We start from the raw sequence: 22,061 nt of genomic DNA, 5'->3' as shown, positions 1-22,061 counted from the left end.
TTTTTATAGAAAATTTTGTCAAAATTTTATTTTTACAAAAAATTTTGTCAAAATTTTATTTTTATAGAAAATTTTGTCAAAATTTTATTTTTATAGAAAATTTTTTCAAAATTTTATTTTTATAGAAAATTTTTTCAAAATTTTATTTTTATAGAAAATTTTGTCAAAATTTTATTTTTATAGAAAATTTTTTCAAAATTTTATTTTTATAGAAAATTTTGTCAAAATTTTATTTTTATAGAAAATTTTGTCAACATTTTATTTTTATGGAAAATTTTGTACCTCTTAGTTAGAGAGGAATATTTTGCAAAATCTACCAAAACATGAAGAATTCTACTAATCTACCAAACAGTAAAATATCTACCATTTTTGTAGAATTTTACCGGCTGTGACAACCGTGAACATGACCCCAATCATGTTTCGAGATCACCATGTCACTATTTTACTATTTTACGAAAAAAGTGGGGACTAAAACCGAAAATTGTGCATTGGCTACGAAAATTGTGCACGGCAGTGGTTAGACCTAAAGGGTGATTTGTTAAGAGCTTGATAACTTTTTTAAAAAAAAAACGCATAAAATTTGCAAAATCTCATCGGTTCTTTATTTGAAACGTTAGATTGGTCCATGACATTTACTTTTTGAAGATAATTTCATTTAAATGTTGACCGCGGCTGCGTCTTAGGTGGTCCATTCGGAAAGTCCAATTTTGGGCAACTTTTTCGAGCATTTCGGCCGGAATAGCCCGAATTTCTTCGGAAATGTTGTCTTCCAAAGCTGGAATAGTTGCTGGCTTATTTCTGTAGACTTTAGACTTGACGTAGCCCCACAAAAAATAGTCTAAAGGCGTCAAATCGCATGATCTTGGTGGCCAACTTACCGGTCCATTTCTTGAGATGAATTGTTCTCCGAAGTTTTCCCTCAAAATGGCCATAGAATCGCGAGCTGTGTGGCATGTAGCGCCATCTTGTTGAAACCACATGTCAACCAAGTTCAGTTCTTCCATTTTTGGCAACAAAAAGTTTGTTAGCATCGAACGATAGCGATCGCCATTCACCGTAACGTTGCGTCCAACAGCATCTTTGAAAAAATACGGTCCAATGATTCCACCAGCGTACAAACCACACCAAACAGTGCATTTTTCGGGATGCATGGGCAGTTCTTGAACGGCTTCTGGTTGCTCTTCACTCCAAATGCGGCAATTTTGCTTATTTACGTAGCCATTCAACCAGAAATGAGCCTCATCGCTGAACAAAATTTGTCGATAAAAAAGCGGATTTTCTGCCACTGATTTTGGTAATAAAATTCAATGATTTGCAAGCGTTGCTCGTTAGTAAGTCTATTCATGATGAAATGTCAAAGCATACTGAGCATCTTTCTCTTTGACACCATGTCTGAAATCCCACGTGATCTGTCAAATACTAATGCATGAAAATCCTAACCTCAAAAGAATCACCCTTTATAAAGCTATATGGTGTTGTAGTCTGGTGGCCGGCATGTTGGAAAAACAGTCAGCTGCAACAACGACTGTGCGGTTGCGCGAGCTATCGCTGTGGTCGGAAAAAATGTACGATCACAGTTCGGTCCTCAAAATAATGCCAGATGTGCCTACACTCTGGCGAAGCCACTTTTCGACAAAAAGTTTGAAACTCGAATTCCCAAAAGTGAGGCGTGGTGTACACAGACCCCGGGAAACAAGATATATAGATTTCTACACTGATGGCTCCAAATAGAATGGACAAGGGGGTTTCGGAGTATATTCCAAAGATCTGGATGGCAAAAATATTACCTAATCACTGTAGTGTTTTTCAGGCTGAAATATTAGCAATAAGAGAGGTGGAGAATTGGCTGAGAAGTAATGTTCCAAAAAATGTTGGCATTAATATATACTCAGACAGTCAACCTGCAATGAACTCTGTGGACTCTGTGTTCCTTAACTCGAAAACGGCCATCGACTGCCGCAAATCTATCAATGAGATGGCTGAGCAGCACAATATTCACCTAATATGGGTGCGTGGCCATAGGAACATACCGGGGAACTGCGAAGCAGATGAGATAGCAAGGCTAGGAACTACCTTGCCTATTCCAGGCGAACTAGAATCTGTTGGTATGTCTCTGGCTACCTGCAAGCTCTTACTGCGTGAGAAGGCTGTCATGATGGAAAATGTTCGATGGGAGATTTGCAAGGGTCGTAACGACACCAAGCAAATGCGGCCCCATTTAAACTTGAACCGCACACTAGATATGCTCAAGACGTCAGATATCACTCCTGATATATGCTATAACGGGTCGCTGCCTGTGCGAAATTTGCGAAAACTATTGGTGCGAAGTATAATGACTACTGTATGAGCTGTCATGATGCGGAGGAAAAGGAATCGATTAAACACCTCTTGTGTAAGTGTCCTGAATTTTGTGTAAGGCGTAAGCGAATTGCAGGGGCATATAGCTTTAGATTACTGGCGGACTTGGAAATCATTAACTTATGTTTTTGGAAAAATCTGCTTATGTTTTTGGAACAATCTGGTTGGTTCAACAGAAGAAAATAATCGAGAAGGTTCAGTGGTTAAAACTAGAAGTGCCCATATGTAATAGGTACTTTTAGTTAGTGTGGTATCACAATGGACTGAATAGTCCAAGTGAGCCTGAAACTTAATCCAGCTGCCATTTTAACCCAACTGGTACCAGTGCTGTGGACCTATCACATTGGCAATTTGCTCCAATTTCACGTAGGGTAATTATAAGGTTCGGTCTGGGCGAACTTTCTCCCGAATATACTTGTTCGAATAATAATAAATTTAAACGGATACAAATGCGCCCGCTGCTAAAAAACTTCTATCGTTTTGAAAAAAAAAAACATGATTAATTATCGCCAAACATAAACATATGTGTTTACCATCTACCATTTTATATAAGCTTATAGTTTATTAAATCTCTCCATTTTATGGAAAAATATATGGATGGAAACAAAAAAAAACACATTCTATCAAATATATGTATATAAAAAAAATTGAAAAAGCTATATATACAATTAATAACTGTGTTGTGGAAAATAAAGTAAAAGCGCAACAGCAATAGGAGCAAACGCCAAAATCAAACCATGCCCGCACTCATGTGGAGCGTCAATTTTATGAAATTATTAAAGAAGCTTTAGTTAAGAAATTTTCACAAAATAAAATAAACAAGTATATACGGCCGTAAGTTAGGCCAGGCCGAATCTTATGTACCCTCCACCATGGATTGCGTAGAAACCTCTACGAAAGAATGTCATCCACAATCGAATTACTTGGGTTGTGGTATCTTAAAACTTCTTAACATCGTTTTCTAAATTGTGAGTTAGTCCATACACTGAAAAAAATATTTACGTGATATTAAAGATTACGCAACATAAATTTTAGGATGCGAAATTTACCAAATATTAAGGACAAATTTCTTTAAAACAATGAAATTTTAATTAAAATAAAGTTTATAATCTTTGCTTCAAAAATTTTTTTCATTAAAATTAGGATACAAATTTTGCAAATTTGGGTCCCTCCGTTAAAGTCGCATGTCTATGAACTAAGGCTAATTTTCCTTAAAGTAAAGAAACACATTTTTGATTTAAAGAAATGCAGATAGGTCGCTAAAAAATTTCTTTATTTTAAAGAAGCCGCATCTTTGGTTCGGAATCAATACCAAATCGGATGAATTTTGCTTCTCCAAAAGGCACCGGAGGTCAAATCTGGGGATCGGTTTATATGGGGGCTATATATAATTATGGACTGATATGAAGCAATTCCTGCATGGTTGTTAGATACCATATACTAACATCACGTACCAAATTTCAACCGAATCGGATGAATTTTGCTCTTCCAAGGGGCTCAAAGAGTTTAAATCTGGGGATCGGTTTATATGGGGGCTATATATAATTATGGACCAATGTGGGCCATTTTTTAAATGGTCCTTAGAGACCATATACTAACACCATGTACCTAATTTCAGCCGGATCGGATGAAATTTGCTTCTCTTAGAGGTTCCGCAAGCCAAATCGGGGGATCGGTTTATATGGGGCTATATATAATTATGGACCGATGTGGACCAATTTTTGCATGGTTGTTAGAGATCATATGCTGACACCATGTACCAAATTTCAGCTGGATAGGATGAAATTTGCTTCTCTTAGAGTCCCCGCAAGCCAAATTTGAGGGTCCGTTTGTATGGGGGCTATACGCAAAAGTGGACCGATATGGCCCATTTGCAATACCATCCGACCTACATCAATAACAACTACTTGTTAAGTTTCAACTAAGTTTCAAGTCGATAGCTTGTTTCGTTCGGAAGTTTGCGTGATTTCAACAGACGGACGGACGGACATGCTCAGATCGACTCAGAATTTCACCACGACCCCGACCACGGTCTTAAGCAATATTTCGATGTGTTACAAACGGGATGACAAAGTTAATATACCCCCATCCTATGATGGAGGGTATAAAAAGGTGATAGAGTATTTCAGATTATATAAATTACGAGATCCAAAATACATATTTTGGATTAAGAACTAAACGTTAAACAAGGCTTTCTGTTCAATTTGACTAAATTTAATGTATATTAAATAAATTTATTGTAATTTAGGGAGCCACCGTGGTGCAATGGTTAGCATGCCCGCCTTGCATACACAAGGTCGTGGGTTCGATTCCTGCTTCGACCAAAAACACCAACAAGTTTTTCAGCGGTGGATTATCCCACCTCAGTAATGCTGGTGACATTTCTGAGGGTTTTCAAAGCTTCTCTAAGTGGTTTCACTGCAATGTGGAACGCCGTTCGGACTCGGCTATAAAAAGGAGGTCCCTTGTCATTGAGCTTAACATGGAATCGCGCAGCACTCAGTGATAAGAGTGAAGTACACCAATGTGGTATCACAATGGACTGAATAGTCTAAGTGAGCCTGATACATCGGGCTGCCACCTAACCTAACCTAACCTAGTCTAATTTTGGATTGCAATTGATATTACTGATATATAGGAAAGTATTAATTCGATTTAATTTAGTTGGATTTTATTTAAATTCTAAATTGGGAAATATAATTAAATTTTTTGTTTATATTTTTTCACTTACTTTTTTTTATACCATATTAAAATGTTGTGTTTTCCCTTTTTACTCTTTATTTTAAGTTTTCAGATAAGTACGTACTCTTTCCAAGTATTTCAAAAATGAAATTGCCAACATTGTAATAAAAACAAATTAAAAACAAATATACATACACACTTTTTAAACCATTTCAACAAAAAAAAAAACACAAACAGAATACAAAAAAGTAACCACTTTACACTTTCAAAGTCATTGAAGCGTAATACAACCCACAAACAATTTTCGTTAATAATACTGAATGGAATGAAAAAAAATACTAATAATCTAATAACAAAAAAACTTTGCCGAATCTAATGAAAAACACGTCACAAAATATGGTATGCGCAAAAAAACATTATTAGCCCATGTGGAGACGAGACAGTTGGTATAAGCCGACCTAATTGTTCTTACACCATAGAACCATCTAATTCGCAAAGCAATTATAAGAATTAAATTTCATAAGTTTCTTTCATTTCATTTCAGTTCCTTTAATTTTATTTCACTCCATTTCATTTCATTATTTTAATTTAATTCCATTTTAATTTAATTTAAATTGGTAAAAATACCCTCGACTTTTAAGTTCGCTTTTGTGGGGATATACCTGCACTACTTACTAATTAGCCAACCAAATGGCATAATCTCCACAACTAACTCACTTTTTGTGGTGAGAAAAACACAATAACATGTGGTGTAACATTTCACAATAATAGCAAACCAAAAATATAATAAAATATCATGAAAAATTGGCATAACTTCCGTTTCCGAGACATGCAACCAAAAAATCAACAAACAAACTGGTCAACATGGATAGCTCCACATAAGTCAAGAGATACTGAAGATTCATTCATTCACATATCGGTAATATGGATAAACTCATTAAATAATTAATACGTAAATGTGTAGTAAAAGTCATATCATTCCACATGCAATATAAAACCTCATTTTATCTTTATTGTGGTTATTGGAATTGGGGGAGGTAGAAAGAAAGGAGAGAGATGTCTTAGGAAATTTGGGAGCAAAAATATACATCAGCATTAGGAGACCAGACGATTCGAATTAACAAACAGATAAACATTTTTATTTATTTAAATTTCTTTATTTTGTTTTTGTTATGGGGAGAGTTCATTTGCACATTTCTATTATTTTTCTTGTTGTTGTTTTTGTTTTTTTTTTTGCTCTGTTTAAGCGGTTTCTCAATCTTATTCGGTAATTGACTCATAACAAATTGGGAGACTTTGTCATATCATTAACGTTTTAATTTAGGTGTTGGCTTATTACGTTGGCAATTTGTGTATATGTTTATAAAATACTTTCTGACAATTTGTTTTATTTTATTGTTATAATTAAATCACCAAAAAAAACAAAATTTACATACTTTAATCTTTTGTGAGAAATTTTGAACGATTTCGTTTGCGGGCTTTGGGCCCTAATCAATGAAAGTAAATCGAAACGATGATATGGCAACTCTAAGACTGGAAAAGAAGAAGCACCAGCAGACACGTTTAACAGCAATCTTTTGTGATGTTTTTTTTTTTTTTGGTTTCAACTCAAAAGGGGATTCTTTCTTTATTTATTTTTATTTCATATTCTTTTGATTAATTTTGGCTGACTTAAGCCTTTTGTTGGTGTTGTTTTTTTTTTTTTTGTTATGGTTTTTTCTTTCTTTTGTTTTCACTCGAATATTATGGTATACACCAGCTATTCAACGAACCACTGAAACCCCTGTCAGTCACTTTAAGCGCGCACTCAATCTTCCACCGACACTTTAAACGTGTTTAAGACAACTAAACCAAAAACTACCAAAAACAACCAAACATGGCTGAGATGGTATGCCGGCGTGTGTTGGTTAACATATGTGAAAAATTTTTACACAATGAAATAAAGAGCATTGGTATTTGGCATAAGTATAGCCAGTGTTGCCAGTATTGGGGATTTTTCCCCAAATTGGGGATTTTTTTTAATGATTGGGGACGAAATTTTTGAGTTGGGGATTTGGGGATTTGATGGGGAATTTTTACAAAATTGGGGATTTTTGTGGGGATTTTTCAAAAATATTGCTATTGCGTGCAAAATGCGGAAACTACGTACGTTAGGTTACACGCATTTAACCGATATGCTAAAAACACTATCAATTAAAGAGAAAAATTAAGGTTAAAATATAATAGCCCTTGGCCCAGATAGAGCCAATTATTTATGCGCTGCTCGCAGAGGACTAGTTATATGGTTTAATGAAAGAACAAAATTCGCAATTGATTCTAGTAAAGTGTATTTGCCATTCGTTGCATCTGTGCTGTTCAGATGCTTCTAAGGTTTTTCCAGCGGAGGTGGAATACTTGGTCAAGGAAATTTACAACTATTTCAGTAACAGTCCGTTACGTACTATTAAGTACAAGCGAGCGTTCGATCTCATAAACACTGGTACCGACGTAATAAGGTATAGAAAGATTATACAAATTGCTGGAACGAGATGGTTGTCGTGTGGTTTTGCAATAATGTGAATCTTAGAGCAGTGGGTGGAACTAAATTATCATTTTTCAATTATATCGACAGATGAAAGTGATTTAACTGCCAAAATGATAAACGAATTAATGACAAAAGCAGAAACAAAACTTTATATGACTTTTATGGCTCGAAATTAATACGGTTAATCTAGCCTTTCAAAGTGATAAAATGGACCCCCGGGACGGCCTACGATAAATTAGTTTTATGTGTGTACTCGTTATGTACAAGAATTTTAAAGCCATCTGTAACATCGTGCATAAAGGATGAATATGATTTTGATAAATTAATGGAATTGTTAGATAAAGATTCGGTATATTTGCCACTAGATGTAATGGACCGCGGATACGATTTTGAAAAAGACTTAAAGAATTTGCCTGATGAATCGCATATGAAAATTAGAAAGCTATGTTTTGAATATTTAAAACGTTTATTGCTACAAATGCTTAAGCGGTTGCCATCAAATATTATTTTTTTTAAAGCTACAAACAATTCTGTCCAAAAACATGCTGCAATTTATTGTGTCAACCAAATTTTACTTCCATGAGAAATTTTTTACAACCCGTTTCAAATACTAAAACCTTTATGGCTGTATATGAATCGCAATGGAGGAAATTGCCATTTATAAAATGGAAAAAAATTGTTTGGAGAACAAGTAACATTGGATTTAGCAACATTTTGGGCAAAAGTTTATTCATATGAAGATGCGTCAGGGTCAAAACCGTTCGGGGATCTTGCAGAAATGGTATTGAATATGCTAGCAATTCCTACAAGAAATGCTTGTGTCGAAATAGTTTTCTCTGTCATGAATTCTGTCAAAACGCGACTTAGAAGTAATATGCAGTACGAATTGCTAGAAGCTCTTTTAAGAATAAACACACAATTTTCAAATAATTATATTTGCTGCAAAAATGTTGAACCTCCATTAGAAATGGTAAAACTTTTTAATTATAAAAATTTGTATAATCCAAATGAGTCCTTTGAGTCCGACGAGTTGGAAGTTTTCAACATTGTAAATGATTTATAAATTCGATCTTTTTAGAAAACGTTTGTGAAAATGTAATGTAATATTATATATTCTAATTTCTAGGAAATGAATTCAAATGTACAAAATTTTATTGTTTTTTTTTTTATTTCTGTTTTGTTTTGTTTATTTTTTTAATGTAAATGCTACTTATAAAAGCATCTAGTCTGTGAATTTAAATGCCAATGAATACAAAATAAATTTTCATTGTTTTTTGTTTTAAAAATTCGTCAAAAATGTATTGGGGATTTTTTTGGGGAATTCCAGTTGAAATTGGGGATTTTTGGGGATAAAATCCTCCAGATTTGGGGACAAGAGCTGGAAAAATACTGGCAACACTGAGTATAGCATATGATAGTAAATGAGCATAATGTGTAAATAGAGGAATGGAGAGAGAGACAGAGAGTGAGATTGAGTCAGAAATTGTCAATGTTTACAATAGTTTCTCTCGTCATTAATATATGAGAAGAAAACAAACCATTCAATAGTAAACATTGGAGCAGCGATGATTTTATAAGTAAAGTGGTACGTTTTTTGGTACTTTTACTTGTTTGTGAGGAGACACTATACACAGGTTATAAGATGGGTAATTCCGTAAAAATAATGAAATTAAGTTAGAATAAATTATATTGTAGTCTCAAATCAATATCAAGTAAAATTCAATTCAATTGTATTAAATGAATTGAAATTAAGTAAAATAGAATAAAAAATAATATAACATAAAATGAAGTTAATTTAAGCTAAATTATTATTTTTTGGCTTTAATTAAAAATTAATAAGTGAAATGAAACGAGATCAATTGCATCACATCAGATTAAATTAAGTTATATGAAGCAAACCCATAGCATATAAGATAAAAGTAAATACAAAATAAAATAAAATTAGATAAAAAACTAAAGTTTTTATTTTAATCTGCATTTTGCATTTGTGATACGCATTCGAGACAGTTTTATTTTAATTTACATTTTACTTGAAATAAATAAAATACAATATAGTAAAAACATAAATGAAATAATAACATAATCACATTAAATCAAACGAAATTTGATTCATTTCAATACAATGAAATAAACTGAAATTTAATTAAATCGAATTAATTTACTTAGCTAGGTCGAAAATCTTATTGGTGAGCACTACAATACATTTTTATAAACTTCTTTAACAATAAACGAAAAATACGAAAATTTGAGACAATTTTTCTATTGTATGTTTCTAATAAATGGACATTTATACAAAAACTCTAGCTGATACTTCTGCGGTATCTTTTTGTATTTTTTCTCACACTGTGAAAGATGTTATAGGACAAATAGCGCTTATTTTCGTAAGGCCATTTGGTCACAATTCAAGAATCAAATTTTCAGAACAAGCTCATATAGCTCTTGAAGTAATTGAGGTAGGTTCTCAAAATTACAATTTTTGTTCTACATGCTGTTAGTACAAGTAAAAACAGAAGGAAAATTAAAGTTTTTAATATTAGGTTTATTTCGGTAGTGAAAGGGTTAAGTGAAATGAAATTAAATAAAGTAATGTCATGTAGAAGAAAATAAACATAAAAAATAAAATATAAATCAATTATTTTAAATGGAATGAAATTAAATCAAATAAAATAACATGATATGAAATGACATAAAATTAAGCTATTAATTATTTACTTTATTTCTAAAAATAAAATTATTTATGAAATTCGATCCTCGAATTAATATTGTAATAATTAGTTTAATTTAATAAAGCTGTATTAATAAATTTATTTAGCTTTTCTTTCAACAAAAATAAATAACAGGAAATGAGATGAGATAAAATGAATGACATTAAATCAAATTAATAAATAAATAAAATAAGAAAATAAAATAAAAATAAATTACAATTAAATTAAATACATAAGATGAAATTTAATTATGTCGAATTAATATAGTCATCTTCAACAAAAAAAAAATAAATAAAATAACGTGAAAAGAATGACATTAAGTTAAATTAAGTTGAAATGAAGTATATAGAATAAAATAAAATAAAATGACATTATACTGAATTAATTAATTTCTAAAGTGAAGTAAAAAACAATTAATTGCAATAAAATAAAATGAAATTATCCAGAGTTAGTTAATTTATTTTGTTTCTCCTTCATAAAAATTAAATAAAATAACATGAAATGAAATTATATGAAGTGAATAAAATTACATTGAATCAAAAATAAAATAAGATAAATGCAAATAAAATGAAATAAAAGTTGAAATGATATAACCTAAAATACAAAAAAGTAAAAAACAAATAAATTCAAATTTAATTAAAGCAAAATCAAATTAAATCAATGCAATAAAATTAAACTTAATTAAGTTAAATTAATTAATTTATGTGGATTTTCATTAAAAAAAAATAAATAAGTAAAACAACGTAAAAATAAATGACAATAAGTTAAGTAAGGATGAAATGAAATAATAGTATATTGAATAACATAAAAATAAATAAATAAATAACAAGAAACTAAATGAGATGACATAAAATGAATGACAATGAAATATTTCAAAAGTAGATAAAAAGTAACTAAAATAAAATAAAATAACATGAAATGAAATGACATTAAATTATATTATGCTGAATTTCTTTAGCCTTTCCTTCAACAAAATAAAATAATAATAAATATTAATTAATATAACATGAAACAAAATGTGATGAGTTAAAATGAATAATATTAAATTATATTAATTTAAATAAATGAAATGAAATAAAATAATATGTAACAGTTAATGAATAAAATTAAAAAACAAATTATATGTTTCAACTGAATTAAATTAAATATAATAAAGCTGAATTAATTCTTTAGATTTTTCTTCAAAATTGTATATCATAAAATAAAATAAAATAAAATAAAATAAAATAAAATAAAATAACATGTATTGAAATAAATGACATTAAATTAAGCTGAATTAAATAATTTCTTTAGCCTTTCCTTCAACAAAATAAAATAATATTAAGTATTAATTAATATAACATGAAATAAAAGGCAATGAGCTAAAATGAATCTTCATAAGGATTATTTTAATAATCTTTATAAGGATTATTTTAATAATATTTATACGGATAATTTAATAAACTTTCGTTAAATTGAAATGTCAGTAACAGAATGAATTTATTATTTTTTTACAATCATTCATAAATTGTAAAATAATTCTCTTGGCTTGTTTTTCCAAAAATAATATTTAAAATATTTTTATTATATAAAGTGCCTACAACTCGGCCATGCTCCTTTGCACACGTCTTAAATTATATTAATTTAAATAAATGAAATAAAACCATATGTAGCAGTTAATAAATAAAATTAAATTAAAAATTATATGATTCAACTGAATTAAATTAAATTTATTTAAGCTGAATTAATTCTTAAGATTTTTCCTCAACAACAATTTCATGCGAATTTTATATCACAAAATCAAATAAAATAAAATAAAATAAAATTAAATAACATGAAATGAAATAAATGGCATTAAATTAAATTAAGATGAAATGTTTTTAGCTTTTCCTTCAACAAAATTAAAAAATAATTAATAATTATTAAAATAACATAACATGAAAACATGAGTTAAAATGAATAATATTAAATTATATTAAGTAAATTAAATTAAATAAAATAAAAAAGTTAGTAAATACAATTAAAATAAAAATTTTATGAAATTCGATTCAACTGAATTAAATTAAATTTAATAAAGCTAAATTAATTTTTTAGATTTTTCTTCAACAACAACTTCATGCGAATTTTATTTCACAAAGATGTTTAGATTTCGTGCTGTAATTCTAGATCAGTAAGGTTCTCTGTCTTGTTGCCACATTTTATGTACATCTCTAGAGGAAACGATTACATCAAAAGCCCCAGAATTCAAAACTAGTGACATGACCAACCAAAGCAGCGTGAGACAAAACCGACATGGGCCAAAGCCAATTTTGTAAAATATGTCTAAGGAAGCCTTTAAAGAAATATTAAGAAAAAAATGGTAATGGTAATGGCCCAACAGTCACAAGAAACTCAAAACCTGTTTCCGCCACTCGTTTGTGGCATTCAACAGTTGGCACAGACAAGCGTAATAAGGGTTCTCTTTTCAATTGAAAACCCGACCATATTTCCATGGCAGTTTATACTCAACTGTATGGGAGAATTTTTTTTATTCAACTTTACAATTATACAGAAAAAGTACTGTGCGACGAGGGGGAGTTGATAGACAAAACAACAGAACAAGAAATACAAGAGGCTTACTGTGGCGGTGGTTCCTGTAAGCTAATATACAATGGTGAAGAGTCTTATTGGGGGCTTAACCTCAAGAGAGAAAAACACATTCCAAAACCATGACTAGGTGACGCATGCGCAAAAGCAAGAAGATAAAAATATGCCGGGTATACCATCAAGCTATGCTAAACCACGAAGAATTTTAACCACAATCCATTCCAGAAAATAAAAGATGGCTGCAAACAATGAAGATGATGCCGTGGCATAGAATAGCTCTTACCAACAACAATAACAACACAGTGTCATCATTATGTCATGATGAAGTTTAGTTATTGTTTATGGCTAACGGCAAAACCAAAGATTTTAGTTTGAATATTGAAAAGGTTTTCGAGTACACATGGTCACCTGATAGGAATGTTTAGGTGTTTCCCACTGGCAGTAATAACGAAATTTGTCATTAACATTAAGCCAAGATTCATTATTAATATGAAAAACTACATAATATTTATGAGAATATTTCGTATTCTGAACTTTTATCACAAACTTCATTAATCTCACGAAAATACTTCAACGGGTTGTGAGGAATACTGAAAGTCTCTAGAATAGGCCAAAAAGGTTGATGGAGGGTTGAATACAAAACGACATAAGCTGATGATTTTTATACCCTCCACCATATATTAATTTTGTCATTCCGTTTGTAACACATCGAAATATTGCTCTAAGACCCCATGAAGTATACATATATATTCTGGGTTGTGGTGAAATTCCGTCCGTCTGTCCAAATCACGCTATCTTCCGGACGAAACAAGCTATCGACTTGAAACTTGGCATAAGTAGTTGTTATTGATGTAGGTCGGATGGACCACTTTTATATATAGCCGCCATATAAACCGACCCCCAGATTTTGGTTGCGGAGCCTCTTAGAGAAGCACATTTCATGCGATCTGTTTAAAATTTGGTACGTGGTGTTAGTATATGGTCTCTAACAACCATGCAAAAATTGGTCCATATCGGTCCATAGCTATATATAACCCCCATATAAACCGATCACCAGATTTGACCTCCGGAGCCTCTTGGAGGAGCAAAATTCATCCGATCCGGTTGAAATTTGGTACGTCGTATTAGTATATGGTCTCTAATAACCATACAAAACTTGGCAAGATTTGACCTACGGAGCCTCTTGGAGGAGCAAAATTCATCCGATCCGGTTGAAATTTTGTACATTGCGCTAGTATATAGCCGCTACCAACCATGCCAAAATTGGTCCGTATCGGTCTATAGTTATATATAGCCGATTCCAAATCACACTAAAATTGGTCCATATCGCCAAAAATAATCTACCAAAATTTTATTTCTATAGAATTTTTTTGTTAAAATTTTATTCCTATAGAAAATTTCGTCAAAATTTTATTTCTATAGAAAATTTTGTCAAAATTTTATTCCTATAGAAAATTTCGTCAAAACTTTATTTCTATACAAAATTTTGTCAAAATTTTATTTTTATAGAAAATTTTGTCACAATTTTATTTGTATTGAAAATTTCGTCAAAATTGTATTTCTATAGAAAATGTTGTTAACATTTTATTTCTATAGAAAATTCAATATTTTATTTCTATAGAAAATTTTGTCAAAATTTTATTTGTATTGAAAATTTCGTCAAAATTGTATTTCTATAGAAAATGTTGTTAACATTTTATTTCTATAGAAAATTTTGTCAAAATTTTATTTCTATAGAAAATCTTGTCAACATTTTATTTCTAGAGAAAATTTTGTCAAAATCCTATTTCTATAGAAAATTTTGTCACAATTTTATTTCTATAGAAAATTTTGTCAAAATTTTATTTCTATTGAAACCCAATTTAGAAGACGATTTTAAGAAGTTTTAAGATACCTTGCCATCGGCAGGTGTTACCTCAACCCATTTGATTTGATTGTTGATAACAGTCTTTAGTAGAAGTTTCTATGCAATCCATGGCGAAGGGCACAAAAGATTCGGCCTGGCCGAACTTACGGCCGTATATACTTGTTCTTACTTGCTTTCTTCCAATGCCGTAGCATTTAAAACCCGTTTTAATTTTGAACTTGGTTTCCATACAAATGCTCCTTTGTTTTCTTCCCTCCCTCCTCAGCAGGAGTAGCTGTAACATGAATGGCCAATGAAGAATTTAACATTTGTTACTAGAATATCTGCCCCAAATTATTCTGGTGATGAAATAATCAACAGAGGAATCTAATCCACAAGCAAACAGTTAAAACCCCCTCCACGGATGATGCTTGCTTAGTATCCCCCTTCTATCTGGCCAAAGCAGAGATAGCATCAGTTCTGGGCAATCAAAATGTCGTTTTATTATATCGACATGTGGTTAAGAAATATTTATGTTATGGAGGAATTTTGCAAAATAATTGACATGACCTAAATAAACTAAGAGCCAAAATAAAAGACTCATAAAAATGAATATACCACTCTCTTTTGCAATTCAGGGAAGTCAAGCAGTTTTATACAGAAATAAGTAAATTACTACACACAAAAAATTATCACCAACATTTTTTCAATTAAACACTTAATTGAATTTGGAAACGGATTCAATTAATATGTTAATTGATTCAATTAATTATTTAATCAAATCCGAATAAAAACCAATTAAAAAAATGATTGATATTTGTTACGTTTCCAATTAAAATATTAATTGATTCAATCAATTTGTTAATCAATTCGGAAATAAATTTCAATTACAAACGTGATTCAATTTTTTCCGTTTCCAATTACACATGTGATTGATCCAATCACCTTTGTGATTGAAATTGAATAATTTTGAGTAATGGAAAGAGCGGAAAGAGACAAGAGAATTTATTCAACAATGTATGATGGAGAGATCAGTCTGTGGAAGTAACTCGTAACGAACGGTTGGGTTTTTGTTTTTCGCGTAAATTGAAAAACATGATTGGCGACATTCTGTCTGCTGCATTCAAAATGTGTGCATAAATATTTTGAACGCAACAATAAATCATAGCAAAGGGTTGAAATAAATAAAGTGTGCAACAACAAACGACCACGTGGTAAAGGTTTGAAAAAAATATATGAGAGAACGCATTTGAAATTACCTGTGTTTGTGTTTTGTGGTGTTGTAAAAATGGAAAACAATCTACGTTTATTGAAGGTAAGAAATTGTGATATGTGAATACCGTTTTCCATTGAAGCCTGTTTACATTAAACGGACTAAAATAATATATTTTTTATTCATTTCTTTTAGTGACCAATTTTATTTCGTGAAATTGTCCAATCAATCCCCATCAACTCCATCATTTTATCAAATATATAAGAATATGTTTGCAATAAAAAAGTGGGTACCGTATTGATCTTTTAAAATTATAAATTTTGTTCACTCCTAGTTTTCTTAAAACCAAGAGCGGTATGGGTTTGTTGTAAGATTCACCTTGAAGTTGCGAAGTGACGTTGGCATTAAATTGCATTTTTGTTTTACCTGCCTTTTTCAGTTTGAACCCAAGTAGAGAGCAATATATCTGATATATAAACTAATGAGCTGAATTATGTAATGGTAAAAAAGTTCTTTCTTTTGGATTTAAAAATATGAAAAATATCCGAAAATAATAAAAATATGTATTTTCCATTTATATTTTTTTCTATTTCCAGAATTTGCAAATTATCATCAATATAATACCAAATATTACATTGCTTTCCCATTATTTTTGTCTTTGATTGGTTCAAATTTTAATAGACGATTTCAATGTGTGGAAATTTTGGAAAGGACTTGTTAGTCAAATTAAATTACCGAGCTCCTTAATACACCTTTTTATGCTAAAAGACTACAACTGCAAAAGAAGATTATAAATCTACAACCTGGAACTAAGAATTGAACTTGATATTCTATGCAGGTAATGTTTAACAAAATTAACTTTTAATTGAACAAAATTAAAATCGAATTATTCTGTTTACTTTCAGAAAAACTAATTTAGCTTACAGGCTGCTGATTTATTGGAAATCTGGGCGCATCTACATATTAGAAGGAACATGCTGACATGGTTATTATTATAAGGAAGATAATGATTTATATAATTTATTTTTTCACCCTATAGTTGTTATTGATAGTAATTGTATTTGTAAGTTATGTTAGAACAAAACACAAATGACAAGAACCAAATTTATTTGTCTATTGCATAATTCAAAAAATAATAAAATATTAAACATGTTTTATAAGAAACACATATTTTCTTTAATTTTAAATAAAACTAAATACGATTTTGGGGTCGCAATATATAAATTTTTTGATCGAAATTTATAGCCAATTTAAATTAATTATTTAATTGAATCAATCAAATAGTTGATTGATTTTTGTCGCGAAATTAATTAAAATTTTAATTGATTCAATTAAAACTGTGATTGAATTTTATGTTAAAAATCAATCACGTTTTTAATTGATTCAATCACACAATTAATTGATTCCGTGACAAAAGTCAATTAAATTTTTAATTGAAAATCGTGTTGGTTTTCAATCAAAATGGGTGATTGATACTATCATTTTCGTGATTGAAAACATTTCAATTAAAAAATGATTTAATCCGCGATTTTCGTGATTGAAATCAAAGAAAATTTTTTTTGTGTGTACAGAAATAATTTTTGAACAAAATGTTCTATTGAAATAAATTTTTAACAAAAAAAAATTTGTGACAAACTTTTCGATAGAAATAAAATTTGTGACAAATTTGTCTATAGAAATAAAATTTTGACAAAATTTTCTAAAGAAATAAAATTTTCACAAATTTTGACAAATTTTTCTAAAAAAATAAAATTTGGACAAAATTTTCTAAAGAAATAACATTTTGACAAAATTTTCTAACGAAATAAAATTTTCACAAATTATTGTTGTTTTTGATCTCAGCTTAAAACCATGTATTGACTAAACTACAAGTGTAGCTTAACCAACAGAGGAAAAATATGCTTGTCAAATTTATTTAGGCCTATTCTAACGAAATAAAATTTTCACAAATTTTGACAAAATTTTCTACACCAATAAAATTTTGACAAACATTTTTATGGAAATAAAATTTTTACAAAATTTTCTATAGAAATAAAAATTGACAAAATTTTCTACAAATATAAAATTTGTGGCAAAATTTTCTATAGAAATAGAATTTTGATAAAATTTATTTTAAATAATGTATAGAAATAAAATTTTGACAAAATTTTCTATAGAAATAAAGTTTTGACAAAATTTTCTATAGAAATGAAATTTTGACAAAATTTTGTATAAAAATGAAATTTTTACAAAATTTTCTATAGAAATGAAATTTTGACAAAATTTTCTATAAAGATTGACAAAATTTTCCATAAAAATTTACAAAATTTTCTATAAAAATAAAATTTTGACAAAATTTTCTATGGAAATAAAATTTGTGGCAAAATTTTCTGTGGAAATAGAATTTTTCCTAAAGAAATTATTTTTTTTTTATTTCTGCAGAAAATTTTGTCAACATTTTAATTTGACAAAATTTTCAATAGAAATAAAATTTTGACAAAATTGTTTATTGAAATAAAATTTTCACCAAATTTTCTATAGAAATAAATTTTTGACAAAATTTTCTATAGAAATAAAATTTTGAAAAATTTTTCTATAGAAATAAAATTTTGACAAAATTTTCTATCGAAATAAAATTTTGACAAAATTTTCTATCAAAATAAAATTTTGAAAAAATTTTCTATCGAAATAAAATTTTGAGAAAATTTTTTATAGAAATAGAATTTTGACAAAATTTCCTAGAAATGAAATCTTGACAAAATTTCCTCTACAAATGCAATTTTCACAAAAATTCTTATATAAATGAAATTTTGACAAAATTTTCTATAAAAATATTTTTTCTAGGAAATATTGTCGAACATTTCTATAAAAGTAGAATTTTATGTCGCAAAAATATAGTTTTCCTTTTTTGTTATAAAAAAATTCCCTTTAGCATAACCGACTTCAATATACCGATATTTGTACTTCCAAGAGCTTATAGATATTTCTTAGTTAAAAACATATATATACAATTCAATGAATATATAATATAAGTATTTTAATATTGTTGTATGTACAAAAATGGATATGTAAGTTTTTTAGCATGAGGTTTTTTAGTTAGATTTAATCAATTTTTGGGGAATATTAATTATTAAATACTCGCACCAATTAATGAAAACATAGTATATTAATATGTACACACCACCCCCACCATTAATTTAAAATCTAAATGAAGCACCTTAAAGCCATTTTAAAGTAACAAAAAATAACACATTTTTTCTTACTGTCTCAATGATCCCCAGCGACGATGTGCTAAACTTTCCGGATTTCTATGAATTGTTTGGCAATTGAGAGAGGGAGAAAAAAGAAGAAAAAAAAAATAAATATAAATATCTTAATTAACACATTCAATAAGATGAGAGCTTTCTATAAGAGTATGGTGAGATGTTTAAGGGAGTATGAATAGCTAAAAGAGAATTGCATATGGATTCGAATGTGAAAAGCTCTTAAATGAAAACAAAAGATGGTACTAAAGAGTAGGGATGTCAAGGTCTGAATATTTATTTGAAGAATTCCCTTACTTCCCAAATGATAATTAATTTCTAGGAATTTTTAGAAGAATGATGTAAAAATGAAGGATCTGGCTTCCCTATACCCTTTAGTATCGGTTGTGTCATTCTACACTGAACCCGTCAGGAAAAAAACTTTGGTTAATTTCAGAAAATTTAGATTTTTTTAGAAAATTTTAACTAAATTGTATTACAAACGTCGCCGATATCACAAAAATAAGTAGATATTTTTCGACAAATTCAAGATAATTTATTAGACATAATTAATATTTCTTCGCTTGTTACGGTGAGTACTATGTTCGTATTTTTCACCAAAACACTAAATTAAAATTAAAAAAATCTGTATGAAGACGTTTATAATGTCTTATGAAATAATGAATGAAAAACATCTAAGGAATTGATTGTGAACTATTTTATATTTAAAATTTAATTAAAACAAGCTGGTTTTCAGTTTGAAAACTGAAAATAGTACTTAGCTTTAAAGAAAATTTTGTATTTTGAAGAAAAAAATTGGAGTACAAAATTGCAAGAATGTCACATTTGTAATAAAATTTACAAATTTTAAGAAAAAATCAACTATTTTGGGAGAAGTACGAATTTAGTAAATGTTTTTACTTCATTTGTGCATATTTTCCCCCGGTTTTTAGTTCATTTAACTAACGTACGCAAAAAAACTATTAGAGTAAGGTAAACTTTCTCCAAACATAAAAATTCCATGAATTAAGTTAAATTGGCTGTAGTGAAATAGAGGGTTGAGTTTTTTTTTTCTTTGAGTGTATGTTGGGGAAAAACATTCTTTTTAAGGCGAATCTTCAATATTGGAATACAGATATTATGATAAATCGAAGGTCGACTTTTGTCGTTCGTAGGATGATATTAAAAAGCAACATCAAAAACAATTAATGAATTTTAAAATCCCACAAAGTTGTCTAATCGACCCGAATCAGCAAGCTTCACGGTAATAAGAAGGTGCTCAAGTCGATTGCCGAAAGCACTTAGGGTGCGGACAAAGAAACGTTGTTGACTATATATAAGGCAATTGGCCAGTCTGTGGTAAACTAAACTGAGCCAGCCAGTATGGACAACAAACGACACACAGTTGATTACATACAGACCTGCCAGAACGCTGCCATTAGAACTGCGACAGGATGTCTCCGTAGTACATCCCTGGATCACCTTTATGTGGAGACCAAGATCATTCATGTGCGTGGACACAATTACATGTCATCAAAGCAGTATCGCGCAATGACCATCCAAATCTCCATATTGTGGATAGGCAACCACCACCCAGGAATGTAAGGGTTGATCTTCACCCTCCAGAGAGCGAGATCCAGCGTTATAAAAGAGAGACTCCAGGTCAGGCGGCATACAAGGTTAATCCTGTTCTCGAAACTCGATCACCGCTCATAGCATGGCACCGGAAAGAGGCAGACCAGTCTTGGGCCAACTACACACAAAAAAAAATTTTTCTGATTCAATCACGAAATTAATTGATCCAATTAATTTTTAATTGAAATGTCTTCAATCACAGAAATGATAGTATCAATTAAAAAATTAATTGAAGGTCAATTAAAAAGTTAATTGATCCAATTAAAAAATTAATTGATACTATTATTTTTGTGATTGATTTTTGTTTCAATTAAAAATATTTGTTGAATCAATTAAATTTTTAATTGAATATTTTTTAAAACTCAATTAAAATTTTAATTGGAAAAATTTTCGTGAAATTTTTTTGTGTGTACGATTGAACAAGTGTAGCTGCCTCAATTCCTAACGATCAATTAATGATAGCAGCATAACTGACGTGTGTCCCATCTGCAATCAAGGGTCACATGACATGCGTCTCCTTTTCGTTTGCCCAGCTAAACCTACCCGATTCACTACTACACGCAAAAAAATTATTCTTTCCTCCCAAACGAAATTTTAGACAAACAAAGTTCGTTTCTCATTTGCTTTTCGCTGTAAGGAAGTGTATTTGGAAGAAAAGTATTTACTTTTTGTGATAAACGTTTATTCATTTCCAGGATGTAAAAACACTTTCATAAAGACAAACTCAAAAAAAAAACATTGTTTTCTTGCTAATTGCATTTTCCCTCACATCTTTCTCACATCCACGAGGTTTTTTAATTTTTAACACCTTTTCCTATAATACCAACAATGTAGAAGAAATTATACGATTTTATAATTTTTTTAAATTTTTTTACCTTTCGCCTGGACGGAGAATCGAACCGCGGACCATGCAATTTGTAAGCCAACACACTAACCACTGAGCTATGTACCTGTTATGGTCATCAATAGATAAATATCCATATAAGTTATATTTATATAGCATAGCTTGCGGCGCCCACGAACCGAATAAACAAAGTTTATTTAACAGAAACAAACATTTAGTTTGGCACCGTGGAGCAGTGGTTGCTACGTCCGACTTGCATGCCAAGGGTCGTGGGTTCGATCCCTGCTTCCAGATATGTTCGGAAGATTCCGAAAAAATGTTCAACATTACATTGTAGTATATTAAATTTTGAACTGTAAAATGTGTCTTATTAAAGACCTAAAGTCAGAAACGAACAGTGTTTGATATAAACGAAATGGACTGTGTTGTTTTTTCAAAAATAACTTTTTTTATTGAAAAAATAAAAAA

General features: G+C 29.9%; 1 protein-coding gene across 5 annotated transcripts in view; it reads right to left on the bottom strand.

Annotated features, from left to right (window-relative positions):
• The window catches only part of nuf (rab11 family-interacting protein nuf), a 237,837-nt gene that overhangs the window by 144,810 nt on the left and 70,966 nt on the right, over window positions 1-22,061 (bottom strand). For 2 of the 5 annotated variants that reach the window (XM_075307990.1, XM_075307991.1), the window contains exon 4: window positions 19,136-19,180. The exons of 2 other annotated variants lie outside the window; for them this stretch is intronic. In XM_075307990.1, the coding sequence (XP_075164105.1) occupies window positions 19,136-19,180 (45 nt within the window). Of the gene's footprint in view, window positions 1-6,476; window positions 6,887-19,135; window positions 19,181-22,061 lie in introns of those variants that run through there. One more of the 5 variants, XM_075307995.1, reaches the window with a different exon arrangement.

Source organism: Haematobia irritans, chromosome 4, assembly GCF_050003625.1.
Source record: "Haematobia irritans isolate KBUSLIRL chromosome 4, ASM5000362v1, whole genome shotgun sequence".
Classification (NCBI taxonomy): domain Eukaryota; kingdom Metazoa; phylum Arthropoda; class Insecta; order Diptera; family Muscidae; genus Haematobia; species Haematobia irritans.
This window is presented reverse-complemented; position numbering and strand designations above follow the sequence as displayed.